The 24660-nt window shown below is 37.1% G+C and overlaps 3 protein-coding genes across 3 annotated transcripts; 1 reads left to right on the top strand and 2 right to left on the bottom strand.

Moving 5' to 3' along the window:
• Nucleotides 1-3148: 3148 nt before the first annotated feature.
• Nucleotides 3149-4608, bottom strand: LOC148202184 (uncharacterized). Its single transcript, XM_088110641.1, has 3 exons — nt 3878-4608; nt 3672-3794; nt 3149-3586 (listed from the first exon to the last, which is right to left on the bottom strand). The coding sequence occupies exons 1-3, from the start codon at nt 4511-4513 to the stop codon at nt 3164-3166; spliced, it is 1182 nt and encodes a 393-aa protein (XP_087966767.1). The 5' UTR covers nt 4514-4608; the 3' UTR covers nt 3149-3163.
• Nucleotides 4609-14825: 10217 nt separating this feature from the next.
• LOC124841932 (proteasome subunit alpha type-4-like) lies at nt 14826-21516 on the top strand. Its single transcript, XM_047318312.2, has 2 exons — nt 14826-14977; nt 20552-21516. The coding sequence occupies exon 2, from the start codon at nt 20558-20560 to the stop codon at nt 21308-21310; it is 753 nt and encodes a 250-aa protein (XP_047174268.1). The 5' UTR covers nt 14826-14977; nt 20552-20557; the 3' UTR covers nt 21311-21516.
• Nucleotides 21517-22144: 628 nt separating this feature from the next.
• LOC124841929 (protein trichome birefringence-like 34) lies at nt 22145-24069 on the bottom strand. The gene is made up of 5 exons (XM_088109547.1): nt 23937-24069; nt 23652-23728; nt 23303-23478; nt 22974-23132; nt 22145-22493 (listed from the first exon to the last, which is right to left on the bottom strand). The coding sequence occupies exons 1-5, from the start codon at nt 24067-24069 to the stop codon at nt 22145-22147; spliced, it is 894 nt and encodes a 297-aa protein (XP_087965673.1).
• Between the last annotated feature and the right edge of the window lie 591 nt (nt 24070-24660).

Genomic DNA, 24660 nt, shown 5'->3' with positions numbered 1-24660 from the left:
CGTAAATCGGGAAATTTTGGATAGTAAGTATCTAGAGGACGAATACTTTCAAGGAAGAAATTTTCAATTCTATGACATATTACACGAAGCTGGGCTGACTGAATTTGTGTGTTTAAGAAGACATTACCACCCACAATTAGTCAGAGTGTTCTATAGCAACATGTCAATATCTGATACGGGGGTTATTCGAAGCGAAGTTAGAGGGGTCAAAATTAGGGTCAGCCCTAATCTTTTTCAACAACTGACTAATCTCCCATCTGAGGGTGTTTGCTACGAAGGCAAAGTTGTAGATGAGTGGAAAGAACAATACGATTCTGTCACTGCAAGGCAACTAGTGTGTAGAGATGATGCAGCCATACAATCTAGAATACTAGCGGGGCAAATGAAGGTTCAACCAAGGATACTTCATTACGTTCTCACTAGAGTATTACTTCCTCGTGCAACCAATATTGGTCAGGCATCTGAAGAGGATATTATGCTGCTATGGGCATTTTTCAATTCCATTCAAATTAACTGGGGACATCTTATTAGATATAAGATGAAAAGAGCATTAAGGGAGAACGCAAAGTTGCCGTATCCACATTTGATAACCATCTTCATGGAACACTTTCAAGTGCCTACTGAAAGTTATCCCATTTCAGAACTGAAGTTCAAGCAAAGAATTGGTTATGAAGTTCTAGCATCATTTGGTTATATGCAAAATGATGAAGGAGAATGGGTTCCCAAAGGCAATGCCCCCCATCCCCCCTTACAAGAAGGTCAACAGAATCAAGGACAACATGATGAACAAGGCAGTTCATCTACAACACTAGATAATGTAATCAACCGCATAGAACAACTACAAACCTTTGTTGGTTCAAGATTTGATGCCTTTGAAACTCGATTTGATGCCCTTGAAACAAGATTTGGAAACATGGACATGGTCATCACTACAAGGTTTGATGCGTTGCAATCGCGTGTTGGGAACATTGAAGAACAACTGCAACACTTGCCAAGTGCTTCTGCAAACAATCCTGAGACTTAAAATTGCTTGTTTAGGCTTTCTTTACTGCTTTTTAAAGAACTATGTAATCCAGTTCCTCCTTTGATCATTTGAAGTATTTAATAAAATGAAGTTGTTTAGTTTCACAATGGTTCCTCAATTCTCGACATTTATTATGTAATGTTCAATTTATGATACACTTAATACCATGGCAGTTGTGAGTAAAAGTCAGTAACCAATACCACTTAATACTAACCAATAACACTAACCAATACCACTTAATAACACTGCAGTTGTCTGTAAAACTAAAAGCCACTTTTTTTGCCAATGGTGACCTGTGTTCACCTGACTGAGTACCTGTGTTGGACTTTCTGTACAAATTCCAAATTTCTCTCGGGTAATCGTTTACAGGGGTCCTGTAAACGATTACCAGAGCCCTTTTTGAACACTCTCACTCATTCCTTGCACAAGTTGCTCCACCAACTCATGGGGGGTCTCCTTAGCCTTCTTGGACTCACATCACATCACCATCCACCCTCTCCCACCACTGGAACACCTGCACAGGCCTCAGACACTTGCACAAGTGCCTAAAAGTCACTTTTTCTTTCAATGGTGACCTGTGTTCACCTGACTGATGACCTGTGTTGGACTTTCTGTACAAATTCTCAATTTCTCTCGGGTAATCGTTTACAGGGGTCCTGTAAACGATTACCAGCCCCTTTTTTCAGCAGTCTCACTCATTCCTTGCACAGCTTGCTCCTCCAACTCATGGGGGGTCTCCCCAGCCTCCTTGGACTCACATCACATCACCACCCACCCTCTCCCACCACTGCAACACCTGCACCAGCCTCAGACAGGTGCAGAAGTGCCTAAAAGTCACTTTTTTTGCCAATGGTGACCTGTGTTCACCTGACTGAGTACCTATGTTGGACTTTCTGTACAAATTCCAAATTTCTCTCGGGTAATCGTTTACAGGGGTCCTGTAAACGATTACCAGAGCCCTTTTTGAACACTCTCACTCATTCCTTGCACAGGTTGCTCCACCAACTCATGGGGGGTCTCCCCAGCCTCCTTGGACTCACATCACATCACCACCCACCCTCTCCCACCACTGCAACACCTGCACCAGCCTCAGACAGGTGCAGAAGTGCCTAAAAGTCACTTTTTTTGCCAATGGTGACCTGTGTTCACCTGACTGAGTACCTGTGTTGGACTTTCTGTACAAATTCCAAATTTCTCTCGGGTAATCGTTTACAGGGGTCCTGTAAACGATTACCAGAGCCCTTTTTGATCACTCTCACTCATTCCTTGCACAGGTTGCTCCACCAACTCATGGGGGGTCTCCTCAGCCTCCTTGGACTCACATCACATCACCACCCACCCTCTCCCACCACTGCAACACCTGCACCAGCCTCAGACAGGTGCAGAAGTGCCTAAAAGTCACTTTTTTTGCCAATGGTGACCTGTGTTCACCTGACTGAGTACCTGTGTTGGACTTTCTGTACAAATTCCAAATTTCTCTCGGGTAATCGTTTACAGGGGTCCTGTAAACGATTACCAGAGCCCTTTTTGAACACTCTCACTCATTCCTTGCACAGGTTGCTCCACCAACTCATGGGGGGTCTCCTCAGCCTCCTTGGACTCACATCACATCACCACCCACCCTCTCCCACCACTGCAACACCTGCACCAGCCTCAGACAGGGGCAGAAGTGCCTAAAAGTCACTTTTTTTGCCAATGGTGACCTGTGTTCACCTGACTGAGTACCTGTGTTGGACTTTCTGTACAAATTCCAAATTTCTCTCGGGTAATCGTTTACAGGGGTCCTGTAAACGATTACCAGAGCCCTTTTTGAACACTCTCACTCATTCCTTGCACAGCTTGCTCCTCCAACTCATGAGGGGTCACCCCACACTCCTTGGCCTCACATCACATCACCATCCACCCTCTCCCACCACTGGAACACCTGCACAGGCCTCAGACACTTGCAGAAGTGCCTAAAAGTCACTTTTTCTTCACTTGCAGAAGTGCCTAAAATATGAGACCAATTCAAACCAAAACTCAAATTTTATTTCATTGAACCAAATCGGATACATTGAACATTGTTTTCTTAATCTATTTACAATGATTACAATTTTCATTACTTTCCAAATAACATTTTCAATCAACTAAATACACAGATCACTCATTTTTTATTCTAAGCGCTACGGTCCCGGTGTATGGAGTCCTAAGTGCTCTTCCCTTGTAACGCCTTCGTGATCCAACCCTAACATACGTCTTCAAAGGTTGTTTATTTCCGTCAATGTCAGTAGGGGATACAAAACCAGTGTTCACAGATGGTTCTGTACGAGGCACACTTTGTCCAACGTCATCTTTATTTTGCCTTCTTGCCTTCTCTTCAGCCAATTGTGCCTCCAAAGTTGCAACCCTCCTTTTAAGTTCTTCAATTAGAAATTCTTGTTCCTCTAAGGCACGCATAAAAGTTTCTCTGCGAGCTCTTTTTTGTTTCTTCTTTCCTCTTGGTTTAGCATCCTTTCTTTTAGGTGTTGGTCTGTATTCCTCCTTATCCTTCGTTGAAGGACCACCATAAACATCGTCAACAACCTGAAATTTAACAACACATTACACATTACACAACTTTGGTCAATATATGAAAACATAACAAAACTTTCGATAACAAACAACTTACCAAACCTGTCTCCATACACCGTTTAACGAACTTGTCTCCAACACTTATATTCATCCAATGCAATATTCGTGGAAATTTATCAATAGGACCTTTTGGTGGAACAAACAGCTCAAAAAACCATACCTACGACAAATAAATCATCTTAACTTGTAACAGACTTAATTCAAATAACATTTTAAGTAAGTACATCAAATACTATTAATTACCTGCAGCATGTACACACAACCGTTGACGTAAACGTTTGAAATACCTTTTCCTTTCTTCAAGCCTTGAGAAGCTTTGCACAAACTATGTAACAGAAAACGATAAACTACACTACCCCAACAATAACTACCCAAAGCACTTAAGTTGTCAACAACATTAAACATTACGGGAAACACTTTCCCGCTACGTTTTGGAAATAAAATCTCACTTATCCCTACCAGGAGGTAAAGGCTACAAAAATGAGAACAAGGAATCTTCTTCTTTTGTTTTCGCATTAGAATTTTGTATATTGAATTCAATTCCTTTGTTCCTTTGCCTATGTATTTCACACATTCACTATTGCCCAGCTCTTCCTTTAAGTTAATGTTTGCACCATCTGTACTCAGTCCCAACCCTAAATAAATATCATTTTCATTTATATTCAATACTTTATTCCCAACTATAAAACCACTACTACAGTCGTCCCACTTACCCAATAACTCACTCACTATATTTCTACCTACTTTAACATTGACATTGACATCTAAAAACCAAGCAAATGGAGTTGTCGCAATCAATGAACGATGCTCCTTTGTTAAGCGTTCGTTCAAAGTACATATATACTTTGTCGAAAAAGAGTGACGAACACTCAACTGCATAAACCAAAATCAAATCATCAAAACAACGAAACCCAATAACCCAAGCACCACAACACAACGATACGAACCCCAAACATTAACCCAAATCAAATAACCATGCTACGTGATGCCCAAACCGAATAACCAAGCTACGACATCGAATGGAAAACCACTTACCTTAGTCGTCGGACAATCGTCACCGGAACTTCCCATTACGCACGATAACAGGAGACCAAACTGGCCGGAGACAACAGGATGCAAATGGAACGAAGCGAGACGAAACGCGACCTTCGTCCTCTCAACAGAACGGACCTTTTGCAATGGAACAGAGAAAGGGAAAGGCAATGGAACAGAGAAAGGGAAAGGCAATGGAACAGAGAAAGGGAAAGGGGTATTTTAGGATTTTCACTAAAAATAAGGGTTACGGTCATAGGTTTTAAAAAAAAAAAATTTAAACAAACCAATGAGGTGGCGACACGTGGCGTTGTCAAAAGAGTGTTAAAAATCTGTTGTTGGAATATCGCGGTCCTTAAAAATAGAGGAGAATCATTATCTCAGCCTCAGTATGCCTAGATAATTGGGAGCTTACTGCACTTGATGAGCGTTTCTATACCTGATATTGCTTATGCAATAGGTAGACTAAATAGGTACACTCAATGTCCAAATCGTGGACATTGGGATGCACTTTCTAGGCTTATGAGATACTTAAGAGGTTCAATGGATTATGTCATTGGATATAGTGGATTTCCTGCTATACTAGAAGGGTACAGTGATGCTAACTAGATCTCTAATTCAGATGAGACAAAATCTACTAGTGGTTATGTATCCACACTTGGGGGTGATGCGATTACATGGAGATCAACTAGAAAAACAATTATTGCAAGATCAACAATGAAATTTGAGTTTATCGCTCTTGAGATGGTTGAGTGGTTGAAAAACTTCTTAGTAAACATTCCAATAGGAATGAAACCAACCCCATCAATTTCAATACACTGTGATTGCCAATCGGCAATAGCTATAGCTAAAAACAAGAATTATAGTGGAAAGAATAGACATATACAATTAAGACACAATTTAGTGAAGCGATTGCTAAAGAGTGGAACTATTTCCATTGACTATGTGAAGTCAGAACGGAATCTAGCAGATCCTCTGACAAAACCCTTGGGAAGAAATATGATCTTAGAAACATCAAGGGGAATGAGACTTAAGCCATTGACAAACAAACATGTGATGGTAACCCAACCTTTGTGATTGGAGATCCCATGAATAAGGTTCATATGGGTAAAAACAAGTCACTTGTTAGTTCTAATAACACTAATTTGATTTTAAATCAAATATATCCATTCCTATGGTGTGTGTGTGAAAGTGTTAGAGACTGCATTATTGAGAGGTTAAACTTTGAACTCAAACAAAGTTTTTAATGATCTTCATATCCCTTATGGGTGGTGTATGATTTGCAACATACACTTGATGAAATCACCTATATGAGTGTCAAGTGGGGTCGTTTGCATGAGATCTTACAATGACCCCTAGAGCACTCATGAATACCAGACACGCGCATGACCTAGTGAGCGCATCACAGCGATAACAACAAGGATTGTGGGGGTGTACTGTGATTGATAAACCTCTAACACACTCAAGTATCTTTAGTTCATATAGCTTGCTATACCAATTATATTGTGTGTTAAGTTTCTCAATCTAGGACTAGTTCATATAGCTTGTTATACTAGCTATGATGCATTACATCTTATAAAACCCCAAACTTTTAGACTTTTCTTCTTTTCTTTCTTTTATTCATTATTTCTTATCTTTTGCAATATGTGGAGGATTGCTATTATTTTTTAATATAAAATTGTAAAAGATATGTTTCCTAAAATGCAGAAGATTTTTATGAGCTTGAACTGCAAGTCTTTACCTTGGAGATTTTTTCCTAGATGCATGTTGCCAACGTCTCTTTCAAATTGCAACGTTCCTATTTTATTAAAAAATCAATTTTCTAATAGATATTTTGGATCTTTTAGGTCATGGGTCTGATCCATGATCTCAATAAATAGAGCACTTCATTCACTCCAAAATGATCATCATAAATCATTCTTCTCTCATTCTATCTTCTCTTGGTTTCATACTTTCTCTTTTCTTCTTTTCCTAAAAATATTTTAGATTTATTTTATTCTCTTTTTAGAGATCCTTGCTAGTTCTGAAATCCTCAGAAATTCTAAGAAGTTTCTATTGTATCCTGGGAGGCTTGCACAATACAATGTGTATAAGTCCTTAAGGACAATGATCTACACACCTCAGAAATCCTTTGTTCGTGATCTTTGTTCTTTTATTATCAGCTTTTACAACATAAAGCCTATTTTTTAACATGGTATTAAAATTATGAGTTAGAGATTTATTGTTTGTTGGACTTATCGTGCTATCTGTTATCAAGCCATTACCAGACCATTAATCAATATTTAGGTCTCATGCTTTAGATATATATATATATATATATATATATATATATATATATATATATATAACATGAGAGATATTGGAGATTCCACATCGATTAGAGATAAAGTGAATTTATAGTATATAAGTAAGTACAAACCTCACCTCACAAGCTGATTTTATAGGTTGAGTTAAACTTATAGTCTACCTTTTAACAAAATGTCATCAAGTCAGTTTTGCAAGCTTGACTTAGACTTAAAGTTCATTTCTTACCAAAATGTCTATTTTTAGATAACTTAAAAACTTGATGTGTATTTATTAAGTACATGTGTTTCAACATTTTTGAGTTTATTTTGTAGTTTTGTTTTGTTTAGTTGAATTATTTTACAAGTCTTTCATGCATGGATTTGATTTTGGACTTGGTGAATCAACTATGTTTTCATTTGCTTGAACAAGTGATAATATACATGTATGGTAAAAATGTAACTTTTATTTGTAGATGATTATTCAACAAGGTCAAGTAACATGTTAGGAGTTCATGTTGGATCTTCATGTTCAGTGCAAGACTATGAAAAGACGAAGTTTGAATGGAGACTTATAATGTTTCTCAAAAGTAGTGAGGAAGATGTTACTTATGTGGATTCAAGACAATATGTTTAGAATCAATCATTTACATCACTTAATGTTTGTACCAAATAGGTTTTGAACATATCATGTTAACATTTGACTTTGTTATTGGTGGTGAAGTAATTGGACTTGCAACCTGTTGTTTTATAAGTTTTTATTAACTTTTAAACTTTTTCATTTATCTTTTTGGTAATGGCAACTTTATGAGTGACTTTTTAAAGTATTTATGATAATAAGACATTATACAAAAAGATCTTAAATAATATATTCTTTACATCTTATATATTCTTTAAATTTTATAATTGCGCTAGAAAACTTATTTATAACTCACTTCACAAATTTCTGTATGAGGTCTCTAAAAACATTTTTCTTCTCAAACTCTTTTCTTTTTATAGTGATAAACAACCTTTAATTAATTTTGGTCCTTTGTATGTTTTGTTTTCTTTCTTGAAAGGCAAAAGCTCATTCTATGAATTTGATAAAAAGTTATTTATATATTTTTCTAATTTCTTGACATAGATACGAGTTATTAGATAACGTAAGGCACAAAGGATCTTTTCATAAAATCATTCATTTTTATTAATTTTTAAAAAATCTAAAATTTTCTTGTAGGAAGATATATATTTTTAATTTTCAAGCAATTTTTTATTTCGTTTCTTTTTTGTATTAACATATTTTGAATCTAAAAATTGAAATTTAACCCATATTTACATTATTTTTTCATTTTAAACCTTAATACCTTAGTGTGCAAAAATTCTTCCTCTTTGCTTTACTGTTTTGTTATGGTTTAAACCCTCATATCGTCTTCGTATTTATAGGAAAATCTCAAGTGGGTCCTCTTGATGAAAACATTCTCAATTGGGTCCTAATTTTTGAAAAATTGAACCAATTAAGCTCTCTCCGTTAAGTTTTCACAGACAGCGTGAACAGATGGTAATTTTTTTTACGACATTGTATATTCAATTCAGTGGGTAATGTGTTTTGCAATCATCAATTCCATGTGGAGGCTAAAACTATTTTGATTGCCAAATATTAGGGGTCCCTCACATACAATTTCTCGTACTTCTTCGTCTTGGGAAAGAAGAACTTGTGGAAGGCAAAATAACAAAATTGTTCACCTGAGGAATGTCTCGTTCATCTTCGTCTCAACTATGTACAGGTCTACGTTATATTTAACTAGTTGCCATAAGAGGAAATGGAGCAGGAAATAGGGTGGCTGATTGCAGAAGTTGTAAGTGCTCCTAGCTTTAGCCTGTGAAAAAAGAGATAACAGAGGAGACAAATACTTTCATCAAAGAGAAAATTTTTCATAGCAACGAAAAACAAGCAGATGCACCAACCTTGAATCAGAGATCATGCTACTCTCTATTTCCCTATCCCTATTTACTCATAAGATATCACCTCTACCAACTGCATTCACTCACTTCCTAACCTCCTCCACGTTTCTTATCACCAACACACCAACCCTCCACAACACCTAAAACATAAAAAAGACACAGTTCACACACAAACCCCTATTATACCATTATCGAATCCTACACATTCACAAACACAACTCTTAAACTTCACCTTTCAAAGCCGCCAAGACAAATTCACCTTCTCCATCAAGCGTACACAGACCTGTACAAACAAAACCCCAAAACTTATTTTCATAAAAAAAACAAACTACACAGATAGGGATGGTAAGGAGAAGGAATCGACGAAAAATGGAATAGGGAAAAATGAAAGGGAAAATGAAGAGGAGAAAGAATCAACAGTGGAAGTATCTTTGGCCGAGCTTGATGATCGTCACAGTGGCTGGTTCAGTAGAGGCAAGGTCTACGCGAGAGAGGATGAAGATAGTGGCTCGCGGCGGCGCTCTTGGCCGGTGAGGAGGAGTGATGTCCCTTGCTTGGTCACGATGGTGACTTGCGCATGAGAGCAGCGTTGACGGCACCGACAACCTCGTCGATCCAATCGTTGCAATGACGAGCGATGAAGGCACGAACAAAAGTGTTGGTGGTGATGCTTGACGGTCTTAGAGCTTTCCAAACTCTACCATCGACATTGTTCTTCTTTTATTTTAAATTTTGATTTGTGAATGATGAAGATACCTTACGGGAAAAAGGGAAGATGAAGACGGTGAAGGACGATGGTTTTGTTGTTTTGTGAGGAAGCCATGGCGACTAAAACCACCATTGTATTCTCCTCCGCTAAATTTGTCCCTAATTTCTGTGAAAGCGGCAAGGTTGCGTAACATGGCGGCTGCGGAGACCTGCACGCCAGGGGTGCCAGCATGGAAAATCTCTAGCAGAGACGAGATCCGTCGCGTGAGCCAATCACTCTAGCGTTGTCCTTGGTAAGACTCAATGGTTGAAGTGCGATGCTTGATTTCGCAATCGCGAATCCGCTTCCAGAATCCAGTATTTGGAGAATGTGGTTGAAAAGAAGCAAACCCTCTACGAGGAGCACAGTCTTGGCACTTTCAACGGTTGATGCTTTGGAGATAGCGACAACTATTTTCTCCTTCATGTCGGAGGGTGAATCGAGTAGGCGCACGAGCACGAAAACAATGCCCTAGGCTACAACAATGATACCATTTTTTTGTCTTCATTAAGGAGGTCCAGTAGAGAGTGATTGTTGCAAGAAGGATTTGGTCCTTGGAGGGAAGGGATTGGGAATGGGTGGAGGTTGGGGAGTGAGCCGAGTGGAGTGGGTGGTGAAGGGAGTTTGACCAGATCTGGATGAGCCTCTAAAAGGTTGGATTAGGAACAAATTCCTTGGAATTTTGTCACGTCAAAAACTCTTAATTTTAAAAAAAGATCAACATAATAAAACACTTTTACATCAACATATTCAGTGTGAACCATGTCATCACAATTTAACGTTGTCTATCATCAGTTAACAGAAAGGGCTTAATTGGCTCAATTTTTCAAAAATTTGGATCCAATTGATACCGTTTTCATGAAGAGGATCCACTTGAGATTCTCCTACAAATACGAGGATGATTCAATGATTTAAATCTTTTGTTATTAAAAGGAATTATCAAACTAATTTTACTCCATTTTAATATTTTCTTTAACATTACATAGGGGTGGAAAAATGAACTAGATTGACGGGCCAATCCATCTACTCGTCCAAAATGGAAAGGGTTAGATTGGGAATTTCAGGGTGTTTCACCCTGTATCTCCAACCCCTTCATCCTACACCTCTAAATTTTTGCAGAATGCCTAAATTACTCCGTAATTAAAAAGCTTTTAATATTAAAAAAACGAAAAAATGGTCACAGATTCTTTTTTGAACGTTGTGAGTGTGCACATATATTCTTCTCTCGCATCTCATTTCTCCCTCTCGCTTTCCTTTTCCTCTCTCAATTCTCGCAGCACACACATGCACACAACCAACCTTCCTTCTCGCGGTTCCCTCTCCCTCTCACTTTCCTCTTCCTCTCTCCATTGTCGCATCACACACATGCACATAACCAACCTTCCTCCTCGCGCTTCCCCTCCCTCTCACTTTCCTCTTCCTCTCTCCATTCTTCGCAACACACACATGCACACAACCAACCTTCGTCGCACTACAACCACAAGCATAGAGAACTGCAGCCAACATTTTCTTGTTCGTCCATACTCCTTCACGAAGGTGGTGTACAATATCTCATTCTCTCTTTCGATCCTCGCTTTGATTTGTTTGTTTTGGTTTTAGACTTTGGTTGCATGGTTGCAGGCACACACAAACAAGGAGCTTCGTCTTCTTCCTTTTGAGGTTGAAGTTGGTTTTCTCTGCTTCGTGCAACCACCCAATTTTTGCATCGTTTTTCGCTGCCAAAGGTTGATGTGTTCTTCAATTTTATAGCATGATGTAATGATCGTAGAAGATTGGATTTCAAGTTGTTAGGAGGAATTGTAATGGTTGATCTGGTGTGAATCAGATATGAAAATACGATGGCGTTGAATCGGATGTCCATAACCGATTCAGCCTGCATCGGATTTCAACTGATGTAAATATGTTATATTATGTGGAATTTTTTTATTTAAATTAATAGTGGTTGATGTGGCACACGAGAGAAGACAAACACAAGACCGTGACCCAACCATCAGAACCTTGCTAGCCACCGTGTAGCACTTCCACCGAAACTAGCAAAATAGAAAAATCAAATCAGCCCCAATCCATTCCATACTACAACACCCAACACTAATAAGCTAAACGAGGAAGGTGGTGAAGGGTCTAACAAAAGCAAAACCTATATAGCTGAAAGGGATGGAGCAATTAGTCTCCTAATTCATATTCATCTTTTCCCTTTTCCATTTCAGAATCCCTTTTTTCCATTTCCTAATTTCCATATCTTATCAATCTCTTTCTTAATTTTCTTCAATTTTCTGATTTAATTAATTTTTCCCTTTTTATTTTTCTCAAAGCTTTCAAATTTCTCTAATGTTTTATTTTTCATTGTGTTACTAGGGCGCCACCTACAACCCCACTAACTCGTTCATTTACGCCTTGGAGTTTTTAGAGCCGCAGAGGTTGAGAAAGAAGATTGAGAAAATTAATCACCACCGTCCACGTGTTTGCTAACTCCATCATAATAATCTAATATGAATCTTCATTGTAATGGTGCATGTGAAGTGATGAATCCCGAGAAGTACAGGGTGTTGTTGAATCTGTTTCTGTTGGTGAAATTAAACTCAGCTTATGCCAGTCCTTGGTTAAACTTGGTGTAGGTTTCATGTCTCAGGATCCCAAGCTACAAGTGTTAATATGTGACCTAGAAGTTGTTTTGAGGCCTCTAGATAAAACTCCAAGGAAGAAGAAAACTAGGAAATATCGTGCTTTAGGCAGGGGGAAGTGGATGATTGTGGGCAATATTGCAAGATATTTATTAGTTTGTGTGACTGATCTGGTTCTGAAGGTGTTCATCTCCATAAAGTTGTATAAATAAAATAGGTTTCACACCGACTACTTTTAAATTTAAACTTGATTCTATTATTGTTTCCATTTGAATCTTATTATAACTTTTTTGTTCACTGGGAATCTCTATTGAACATTGCAGACTCCAAAATCTACAGTTGAGATCAAGGAATTGAATCTAGATATATCTAAAGATGGTGGATCCAAGTCAAATTTATTAGTTATACTGCATATATTACCTATTTTTGTTCACATTGGTGAGCCATGGGTCAGCCGTGACCTAATATCTAATTTAAGTGGTGAAGGATGTAGTTCTTCTGGCCAAGCATCCATTACTGCTATAGAAAGGTCTTCAGCTCATTTTTGTTCACATTGGTGAGCCATGGGTCAGCCGTGACCTAATATCTAATTTAAGTGGTGAAGGATGTAGTTCTTCTGGCCAAGCATCCATTACTGCTATAGAAAGGTCTTCAGCTCCTTTTTACTGCATCCCCTCCCAACAACTCTAATTTTCGATAACCCCATCAGGTAACCCCATCAAATAGATATAAATTGAACCCAAAAAGCGTCGGATTTTCTGACTCAAAAAAACTACAAATCCCTTTTTTTTTCTTCTATGTTTGACATCCAGGTTCTGACAAGGAAGACCCACTTAAGCCATTGCTCCCAAAAAGAGAAGAACAAAGTGAAAGGCCCCAGCAAAAGTCTCTACTCTGCGAACTCGCAGGGTTGAAGGAAAATAAAGCAAACTACCTCAATTGATACAAATTGATTTTTCTTACAATAGCATTGTTTAAGATTCAATTAAACCTACCCCCTACGACCCCTTTGGAATGGAGAATGAGAGAAAACTCACCCTGGTGTGACAAAAAACCTTGAGGATTAACCTGACCACACATCAAAATTATGCCTCCGTTGCCCAAAACAAGAAGAAAAAAAATGATAGAGAATAACTAAGGCTCAAAAGGAAAGATGAAGACGATGGAGGATGATGAAGACTCTGAATCTCTAACATTTTTAATTACATTTTGAGCCATATCATAAACTGTTCACCTAAAAAAATTTCCACGTAATATAGCACTGCTTCATCAACATTTAAAGTGTGCACCACGTCAGCTCAAGTTAACGCCGTCTGGGATAACTTAACGGATAGGGTAAAATGGGCTTAATTTTACAAATATTATGACCCAATTGAGACAATTTCAAATATGAGGACCCAACTGAGATTCCCATACAAATATGAGGACCGTCTGAGGGTTTAAACCTAGATGAAAAATGGGGTGCATGTTTTGTGATAGGAGAAATAGGGTGTAGGGGGCGCATGTTTTGTGATAGGAGAAATAAGGTGCATGGGGCACATGTTTCCTGATAGGGAAAATGGGGTGTAAGGTTTCAATGCTACACAAAATTTCTCAATAAATATAAAATTACTGGATAACCACCTCATTAATTAGCGGTATTTTAGGAAAATTAGAGATGTAGGGTGAAACACCCGGAATTTCAACTTATCAACTTGTTTTGATTTAATCCATTTAATCTGTCAATTTGAAGGGTTAAAATATGGGTTAACCCAATCCAATCTATTTTTATTTATTTATTTAAATTACTATATCTTTAAGCTCTTTATATTAATTTTAATAAATTTATTTATTTCTATATTCAATTATTTATAATAGGTTTAATAAAACTATTCTTTATAATTTATCTAATACACCCAATAATTTCATATCACTTGAGAGTTGAAATCAATAATAATTTAAATAACTTTTCTTTCTTCTAATAGTATTAATACCAACGATCTAACTCAATTTGAAATTGAAATAATAATGATAACTCATATTTATTCTTAAATTTAACACTAAACCTTATTTGAGAAAAAAAAAATGTTAATGTGATTTGTAATTCAAATACTATAAAATATTTTAATTTGGAAACACATTATAAATTACTAGTAAAATCTCATTTTACGATAATAAAGAATATAATTAAATTTTATAATTTTATTTTAAATAATTGTTTTAATTTAAGAAAATGGTTAAATTTAAAGGAAAATATCAAATTAAAAAACGATTAAATTTTAAAAATATTAGTAAAATTGATTTTAGAAAACATGATACTTAAAAAATAAAATGTGAATACTAAAAATAGATTTATGACAGACTATTTTAATTTTATATTTTTATTATCAAAATTTTATTGTGCTGATAAAATATAACTGTGATAGGTTAATTTAAAAGGCGGCTTCTCTATTTTTCGAAATAAGATAATTATAAGCATTATATGAAGTTTATGAAATGAAGCCCATTATGAATTTAAAATTTGTTTTTCTATGTTCTAATATATTTCTTTAATACAAATTCTAAATATAATTTTATATATTTAAAAATATTTAATTATTATCTATAAAATTATTGATTTTTGATTTCTCTCTCGTTCTCTTTTCAGCTTCAGCAAAACTCACTGCGCTAACACCTTCTCTCTCCTCTCTCTCTCTTTCTCTCCGTTCTCCGATCATCGTCTTCGCTTTCACCATTTCTGGTAATTTTCTTTTTTGTATTTGCTTATCTTTCCTCTATATCCTGCAATTTTCATCTCCCCGCATTCTGTCTAAAATGTAGTGAAAGGTTATTTTTTTTTTTGATTTTCGGATTGTGTTACCATATCACTGTTCCTGTGTTTTCTGAATCGTATTTCCCCATGCTAATAATTGGGTATTTAAGAACTTCACCTTCTAAAACGTTGACAAAAGTTAGAGTAGATTCTTAGCATTCTGGAAAATCTGTGCGCTTCGAAATAAAATTACGATTCGGTAGATGAAATCATATTTGCACTTTTTTATGGGTCTCGGCTAAGAGTTGGATACTTGATTTATCGAATATGAATGATGATTTATTCATTAGGAAATCCTCAATTTTGTCCCACCAAGAAGGCAAAAACCCTATTCCGGTTCCTGAGATTCCACTAGTTTGAACACTTTGGTCTTTTTCAGGAACTAATTTGTTTAGTGTATGAGGGTTAATATGGGTAGACATATGTGGTTGCTCCTTACACTAGTGTGAACTTCTTACATTTTCTAGGACTAATATTTCTGCCCCAAATTTTTTAGGGCAATTTTAGAGATTGGATCTGTTTGTTATAAAGTTTGATGGAATTGATGTTAGGATCCAGTTTATAGGTATGAGACTTGAGTTTATTGTGTGATTGATTTTGTGGAAGGAAGATTTGTGTTTGCTGTCCCTTTATCTACTGTCTGGGCAGTAAAATCTTTAAAGTGATTTTTGTATTGACTATTTGCTGGACGTTTCTGGATTGCTGACATTTTCTGAGTTTCTATGTTAGTAGTCATGCATTACTTCCACATGTCCTCTGAGGTTTATTCTCTCATTTTTCTTAGCATGTATTTGTTTAATTCATGTGATTTTTAAAATGTAATTTGCTTTCTTTTTAAATAGAAGAGTTAAAGCCCTAACCATTGATTGATGCTTCAGAATGTCACAGTTGTTTGTTTGGAGCTATTGATACGAGAGATTATCTTTTCTGTGAATTTATGGTCATCTTTCAATCTGTCCTCTGGTAGTGGGGATATTTATATGGTCTATTACATGAAATTTGAGAATCTGGTTTTAGTAAAATTACATGATCTTGCTTCCTATGAGGAGATAGATGTTTACCTCTAGCTTGAAAAACATTTGAATATTCATAAATGACCATGTTTATCCGCTCTTAAATCTTTGTTTTCTTTGTCGTTCTATCTAATATTTGCTTCCATTCCAGAATGTACCCCTGTCCCGTCCCTTTTCTTGCAAAACCCCTCTAACTGTTTTTAAAGAAGTAGTTCATTAATTTTTAATTTGAAGGTTGTTAGAGTATCAAAATTTGCATTGATCTCTCCCAAACTTTCTAGCCACCCCATACCCCAGAACAACATCAGCTCTGCCCAAACTAAACAAGAAATTTTTTTGTTGTACCCGTCAACTCTTGTAACTCTGTTAACAACCCTTTATACTTGCCTCTGCACACAATTTTATGGCTGTCACCAACCTCAAATGAATATTGATTTTATGCACTCCACTACTGGTAACTGGAGTTTGGTCACCAGTTCCGTGGAAGTAAAGGTGTGAGTTGCTCCACAATCACATAATATACCTTCTGACCCAATACGTGTCCCTACCCTGTCAAATATCTGAGAGTTGTTAACCCATTATATTGAGCAGGTATGATGAGTTATCTATTGCTGCTCTTTAGTAATTACAACCTCTATATGTGAACCTTCCTCCAACACCTTTTCCTCTAACATCACCGTGACATTGAGTTGCTTGTTCTTACAAACATGAGTTAAATTCTATTTTGCATCAAGACAAAAACACTACCAGATTTAATCTTCTCTTGCAGTTCCGAATGTGTTAACCTTTTAAAATTTCCTGTATTGCACATTGATCTTGGTCAGCCTTGCATCCAATTTTGACTCGAATACATTTGGTAATTGAACTCCATTCGCCATGGTCCTCTCTAGGGCCTCAAATTGTGACTCTATCATTCTTGAGTTCACCATAAGTAATACCCACAAAGCCTGAAAAGAGCTTTGATACGGTTACAAAAACTGGATTAGAAATTATAAAAAAAGAATGATTTTCTAGAAGAAAGAAAAATGATAGTGTTTCATTCCAAAATGTAAGATACGACAGGAAGTAATAGCTCTGTAATTCGAGGAACTAGAATCCTCCCAACAATATATTTCCTATCCTCTCCAACTTCGCTCTACTTTTTTTAATTTTTTTATGCAAACCTCTCTTCCTTTTTACTGGCTTTGTTGACATGGTAACTGTTAGAATATTTACCCTATTTATCATGATTATATTATGTCTAGGGTTACCCTATTTATCATGATTATATTGTGTCTAGGGTTACCCTATTTATCATGATTATATTGTGTCTAGGTTACCCTATTTATCATGATTATATTGTGTCTAGGTTACCCTATTTATCATGATTATATTGTGTCTAGGTTACCCTATTTATCATGATTATATTGTGTCTAAGTTATCTTAATTATCATGTACTCTTGTATCAATTTATTTTTATAAATAGAAGATTATGAGAGGGATCAATTAAGTCCTCTAGAATTTTTTTATAGTTTAATTCTCAAGTTGGTATCAGAGCAGGTTGTCTGAGTCTCTTCCTACTCTGTGTTTGTTGCTTCTGGTGGCGGCACTGGCCACCGACGGTCTTAAAAATTTCATCTTTTCTGAAATACTTCAATGAGTAATCTCGTTCTGATTTCTGTCTAGTCTCCAAACCTTAGTTGTTGTCCGCAACTGTCAAGCACCGTTTGCCACTGTCCAGGCGCCGTTTGCCACTGTCCAGGCGCCGTTTGCTGCTGTCCAGGCGCCGTTTGCTGCTGTCCAGGCATCGTTTGCTGCTGTCCAGGCGCCGTTTGCTGCTGTCCAGGCGCCGTTTGCTGCTGTCCAGGCGCCGTTTGCCGCTGTCCCGGCGCCGTTTGCAGCTGTTCGATGTCGTTTGTCGTTGTCTGGTGCCATTTGTCGTTGTCCATCTAGCACTGTTTTGCCACAGTGAGGAGCTGTCCACAGAAGTTTGTCACCATCAACTTCTGTTCCCGATGCCGTTTGTCACCGTTCGCCGTTGTCCGCTGCCGACCATCGTCTATTGTCGTCCATTGCCATATGCTGCCACAGTTTAGTCTGACGACTAGTGATCTGGATCGCCTCCTTGAGCGAGAGGGCTAGTTCTCATCTAGGCGCCGTCATGCGTGCCACATTTGTCCGACGTTCGCCTCTGCCATGGTCACATTTTCTCTGGCGAAGTTAGGGGTTTTGTGCGCCTCGAGGAGCCCGACTCATCCCTAGTCGTTGCCTCATTCTCATCTTGTCACGCACGACTTCTCTTCGATAAGCATTCGGCGCTTGCCACGCCACCTTTACGGTGTCGGAATCACACTGTGTCATTGTAGTTCGTCTCGCTCGACCAAATAAAAAAAAGCTCTCTATTTCAGCATTATACCTCTGTTTCAGCATTTGCGTATTGTAGCAGTTGTGATGTTTCTGATGGCTTGTGTCATTTATTTACAAGTCTCCAAGGAGAGTCAGTGTTATTAGCTTGTTAACACAAGGAATTTCAAAACCAAAGTCATAGGTTGAAGGTTCCGCATGGCATGAGGGGGCGTCTATTTCTGGCAAGATTAAGAATCTTAGTCAAACAATTTCAGCAGTCCCTTGTGAGATCTATTTTTGGATTCTTTGATGAATAAAGGAGACCATAATGATCTTCCACCTTCACGATTTGTCTTGGCGCGTCGTCATTTTCGTCGTTTGCCGTGAGGGGAGTATGTTTCCAGCCATTGCAATATATTTCCAGCCACTGCAATATGTTTCCAGCCATTGCATGCCCCATCAGTCAGTGATGGCAGTCCCTGCAGTTTTGTCCTTTCAGCCACTGCAGGCCTCCATCACCTCATCAGTCAGTGATGGCACTACAAGCCCCATCAGTCACTGATGGCAATTTAGTCTCTGTAGTTTGTCGCTTTTAGCCACTACAGGCCCCATCCTTACATGATAGCAGTTTAGTCCCTGCAGTTTGGTCGCTTTCAACCACTACATGCCCCATCAGTCACTGATGACAATTTAATCCCTGTAGTTTGTCTTAATTAGTCATGCAAGCCCCATCCTTACTTGATGGCAATCCAGTCTCTGCAGTTTGTCGTTGTCTACCACTCATCATTCATTTTTGATGGAAATCAACTTTGTCAAAGTCATCCTACTTGAAGGTTCATGGTGCTAAATGAAGTTTCGTGGTTGTCCACTATTATTCTTCATAAGCTTATGAGGGGTCTCTTGGGCTATGCTGGATTGTGAGTCCAATTTGGTTTATAAACATTCTCTCTCGATGGTCGAAAGCATATGTGCATCTTGTTCGGAGCCAAAGTTACCACGTCTTTTGTCTCGACATTTTAGAGAAGTTGATTTTGTTGGATTGAGTTTATTTATTCCAAGCTTGGCACATACAATTTGTATGCTCCAGCTTGAGGGGGAGTATTCGAATATTTACCCTATTTATCATGATTATATTATGTCTAGGGTTACCCTATTTATCATGATTATATTATGTCTAGGGTTACCCTATTTATGATGATTATATTGTGTCTAGGGTTACCCTATTTATCATGATTATATTGTGTCTAGGTTACCCTATTTATCATGATTAAATTGTATCTAGGTTACCCTATTTATCATGATTATATTGTGTGTAAGTTATCCTAATTATCATGTACTCTTGTATCAATTTATTTTTATAAATAGAAGATTATGAGAGGGATCAATTAAGCCCTCTAGAATTATTTTACAGTTTAATTCTCAAGTGTAACTAACTCCTAATTACGTCTAACAAACTCAAGTATCTTTATTACTATTTCCCTTATTTCTTCTCCAATAAACCTTTGTAACTGTCCACACCCGATCATCATGTCTTCAGAACAATACTTGGCTTTATATGTGAACCTAAGTATGGTCTCGATGTTGTTACATCGTGCTTTCAGTTTTCTTAATTTTCTATGGAAGCTTGATATTCTCTGATCACAAATCGCAGACTTATATCTTATACTTTCTTGGAGTTGCAAATATTAAGAACATTATAGTTAGGAATGTTGCGAAGTCCATGATTACTAGTTTTGTACTTTGTTTTGTTGGGCATTTGGACTCTCTTCCTATGTAGAGAACAGACCCAAATGTGTGTCTTAGAAAGTGGAGTCTAGCTGTAATACAACCTCATAAAACTGGTATACTACTCTAGTTTTCTCAAGTTGTTATTTTGATGTTTGTTCTATTGAGCTTGCAATCTATGTAGAGATAAGTGCTAACAAAATTAATCCATGGGGAGGATTTAAAAAATTAACCATTGACAAAAAAAAAATGCATGATGATAGAGGTATTATTTGAAGTGGTCATTTAATCTATTCATAACAAGGTATTAATATAACAATTGCTTAAATGATTATCTTTTTGCTCAATAGGAGTGCCTTTTCTCATGTATTTTCTTTTTCCAAAGCTATACTTTATTCATTTCTCTGTTCTCATTTTCTTTGTTCTGAACTAAATTCAGACCAATATGTCTCGAAGATATGATAGTCGTACAACAATCTTCTCCCCGGAAGGACGACTTTACCAGGTAGAGTATGCGATGGAGGCAATTGGGAATGCTGGTACTGCAATAGGGATATTGTCTAAAGATGGGGTTGTTCTGGTTGGCGAAAAGAAAGTCACATCTAAGCTGCTGCAAACCTCAACCTCCACTGAGAAAATGTACAAGATTGATGATCACGTTGCATGTGCCGTTGCTGGAATTATGTCTGATGCCAACATCCTAATCAATACTGCTAGGGTCCAGGCACAACGTTATGCATACGCTTACCAAGAGCCAATGCCTGTTGAGCAGCTGGTTCAATCTCTCTGTGATACCAAGCAAGGTTACACACAATTCGGTGGTCTTCGACCATTTGGAGTATCTTTCCTCTTTGCAGGTTGGGACAAGAATTTTGGCTTTCAGCTTTACACTAGTGATCCCAGTGGAAATTATGGTGGTTGGAAAGCTGCAGCTATTGGTGCCAACAATCAGGCTGCCCAGTCAATTCTGAAACAGGACTACAAGGATGATATCACAAGGGAAGAAGCAGTTCAACTTGCACTGAAGGTACTTAGTAAAACCATGGACAGCACAAGTCTTACCTCTGAAAAGCTTGAACTTGCAGAGGTTTTACTCTCACCCTCAGGAAAAGTCAAGTATCAAGTTTGCTCCCCCGAAAACCTAACTAAGCTGTTGGTGAAGTTTGGGGTGACCCAACCGGCAACAGAAACTGCTTAGGTTGTTTCATGTCATATGCTATGCTTAAACAGTGCATTTGGACGTTCTTCCTTTCAGAATAGACTTCAAAAATATGTCCGAAATTTCTTTCAAAGTTCAAACTTTAAGAATTGTGTTTCTTAGTAATGCTAATTGCTTTTTAGGTCGTATTTATTTTTATTTTCAGGACATTGATCTATGATATTTGCACCCCTTCCTTTCTCTTACTATCTGTCCATTATCCTTTTCTTGTCCGTAATTTGAGTTAGTGATGCTAGAAGAAACAACGCATCAACCCGCAATCTGACGCTTATTTATTTTGCCTCTTCAACCAACCAACCAACTACACTTTACTCTTATTATTGTTAAAATATACAAATGTTTTATTAGATTTAGTTAATCTTTTTCTTATCGGTTTATTTTTTAGTTGGTATTCATTTATTTTATCTCAATGGTTTTATTTCTCAAATATTTGTTTATAGGATTAAAAGTTATTTTTATAAACTTAGTACCGAATGATCAGATGACAATTAAAAAAAACTCTACACAATACTGAGTTAAAATTAATTAGATGATTTTTATAATTACGCTTTTGGTGTGGCATGCAAGAGAAGTGAAGTGAATTTGACCGGAAGGATAAAGATTAAGACCAAGTTCAATAGAAAGTACAAAATCAAAAATGCATTTATTTTTCATGTTTATAATCCTCAATATTGTTGTATACAATGGTACAAGTTTGGATTTTTTGCGTCATCAATAATTGTGTGCAAAATTTGATTTTTATTGATCGAACAATAAATATAATTTTACTTTCACTAAATTTTCAACTTATACGTATTATCCTGTAATTGTATGTTATTGATGAAAAATATAGGCATAAAGGAGTTCATTCCACACATCAGGAACTCCAGGGAGGCACCAATGTATGCAATCTGCATAACTTTTTGGGTTTGCAATTTGCTCTTTGGTTAGAGGATACCACTGCTTCCTGTAGATAGATGGGTGTCCTTCTTTCCTGTATTCTGAGAGCTGTGTGATGTTCAGCATTTGAACACTCAAACCTCTTGCTTTCAAATCATCAACCACATTCTCCACCACCTGCATCATTTTAGGATCAGAATCCTGCCCCCAATACCCCTCTTCTGTAATCATATCTGTTTCGTTGTAACAATTGTTACCATTAGCTGGTCCCCATTCCTCAGCCCTGCATTATTTTTTTCAATTACAAAAGTAATTTACAGTTATGCACTGCACTTAAATGCATATTTGGCGTTTGTGGGTAGGGGGATGTTCTCAAGAGCTGGTGAAGAGTAACTTTCTGGTCAAACTAAATGTCAGTGATCGAACAATAAAGGATTTTTTTTTTTTTTTTTTATAATTTCAAAGGTGATTGTACAACTTCAATTTTCTGTTAGGGTTATTAATAAGAAGTTTCTTACTGTTAAGTAGAGGATATTATCCCAACTTATACTTGTTTACTTTAAGCTCATCCTTTGAAGATGTCTGAATGATAGTAAAATTTTGGAGTATATAGAAGTCAAATTTTAAGGTTTTCTACGATTTATCTTGCTTATATGTTTGGTTAATGATTGTTTATATCTAGAAAAAGTTAGTGGCACAGTGATGCTAGCTTGATCATGAGTGGTTTTTACTTTGACTCAAGAAATATTGTAACCTGAGGTACCTTGTATGAATAGGTGACATGCTAACGAAAAACAATTGGGTCTTCTTACGATTGACATGCACTTCCAACCAATCAGACCAGGTCCTAAGGGCCATTTCATAGACTCTCAACATTTTAACCTTTTTGTAGACACCATCTGGGTCTCCAAACGACCCCCACCTGCTTGTAAATTTGTCACAATCAAAAATCAATTTGCGAAGTTGGATGCAAGCAAGCACGATTTAGTGTGAATACAGTAAAATCACGTGATTTGGTGTTGGAATTGAAATTGGAGCAGTTGCATTCAAGTTGATGAAAGGAATGATGGTTAGGTTAACTGCTGCACTTACAGAAACCACAGATAACTTTTAAAAACCAGAAAGTCTGCATCAGTCCAGTACTTGGCATGCTTTTCTATGGCATTTACTCTCACTGTGCGTTCTGGTACCCTATGGTTTACTGGGTCATCTGAGTTTGATTCTACTAGTAATGGGGACCAATAGTGCTCAATACTAGCATTGTATTCCTTCATTAAACATATTAATGAAACATGTGTCAGCAACATAGACAATAATAGGTTATGTACGAGTCCTATGTTTAATAAGGACTTATTTTGGCCTTGAAAATGTTGAGTGAAGCATTAGCAGTGGAGTGCATGGACTTGAGGGTTTTGGGAAGTATAGAGTCAACAAGACAGACCATGGAAACCCATTGGCCTCTGATGAGTGAATCCCCCACAAACACAAGCCTCTTGTTCCTTAGCCTTTCAAGTAATGCTGTGGCATTGAACCTTATTAACATGGAAACAACCACATTCCACATACCTCAAAAACTATACCCAAACTTCATTAGTCATATATACCATATCCCAGGCATATATAAACTGTGATACATAATGAAATTGTATTTTTTCTTCTGCTATGTATGTGACCTAAAGATTGTTTAAGATCATAAACACGTAATAATTATCTTAGAATTACACACCTTGGAAGATCACAATGGTGAGGTTGCCATCTCCAATTCTGGTAACTAAGGTCTTTCCTTCCAAATGTCTCACAAGCCACTTCTTCTCACATGAAGCTGCACTGCTTCTCTTTGTATAATGGATAAGATTCATTATCAAAAACCCACTTACCCGAGAACAAGTTACATTGTGATGATGAAGGATCAGTAGGAGCACTTATTTCTATAAACAAGTGTCCCGTATACTTTCTTAGATAGATGGTAGTGGCAACTATAAGAGTGGCTAAGATGATCACAGAAGAACAAAAGGTTTTTCTGATTCCCCATAAACTCCCTTCAACCACCATTTGGTGTGTCTTTGCCATTTTCACTTTGCATTCTTGGTTCCTCAGTCTCCTTTCTGAAACTTAGTGCCATCGGTTGGTGAGAGAGATTTGTATTTTAGCTTCCCTAGTCAACTTAATAGAGTATGATGCACATAGCCTCTTAGTTCGATAACAAGTTGGTACAGAAAAATCCAATATTAAATTATAAATTTTAAGTTTAACTCAATTTATATTTTATTTATATGGTATGATTTAATCATAGACGTGCTGTTAGACTTTGATATCTTTCATTTTCCTATTTGATCGCACACAATAAAAGTTGAGATAGTTTAGAGTAAGTTTCTCCTTTCAAATTTTATATATTTATAGAATTGGGTGAGAGCAGTTGGGTGTGTGCTGTATGAATTGTTAGGTAACAC

The sequence above is a fragment of the Vigna umbellata genome, chromosome 3, assembly GCF_029865625.1.
Source record: "Vigna umbellata cultivar VRB3 chromosome 3, Vumbellata_1.0, whole genome shotgun sequence".
NCBI lineage: Eukaryota > Viridiplantae > Streptophyta > Magnoliopsida > Fabales > Fabaceae > Vigna > Vigna umbellata.
Note: the sequence above shows the minus strand (reverse complement) of the source record. Positions and strands in the feature narration are given on the sequence as shown.

Coding starts and splice junctions, on each gene's coding strand:
- LOC124841932 (XM_047318312.2), top strand. CDS start 20,558: ATGTCTCGAAGATATGATAGTCGTACAACAATCTTCTCCCCGGAAGGA.
- LOC124841929 (XM_088109547.1), bottom strand. CDS start 24,069: ATGAATCTTATCCATTATACAAAGAGAAGCAGTGCAGCTTCATGTGAG. Junction 23,729..23,936: donor CACCATTGTGATCTTCCAAG/GTGTGTAATTCT, acceptor TCAATGCCACAG/CATTACTTGAAAGGCTAAGG. Junction 22,494..22,973: donor ATGTCACCTATTCATACAAG/GTACCTCAGGTT, acceptor AAAATAATGCAG/GGCTGAGGAATGGGGACCAG.
- LOC148202184 (XM_088110641.1), bottom strand. CDS start 4,513: ATGCAGTTGAGTGTTCGTCACTCTTTTTCGACAAAGTATATATGTACT. Junction 3,795..3,877: donor GTTGTGTGTACATGCTGCAG/GTAATTAATAGT, acceptor TATTTGTCGTAG/GTATGGTTTTTTGAGCTGTT. Junction 3,587..3,671: donor GGTGTATGGAGACAGGTTTG/GTAAGTTGTTTG, acceptor GTTAAATTTCAG/GTTGTTGACGATGTTTATGG.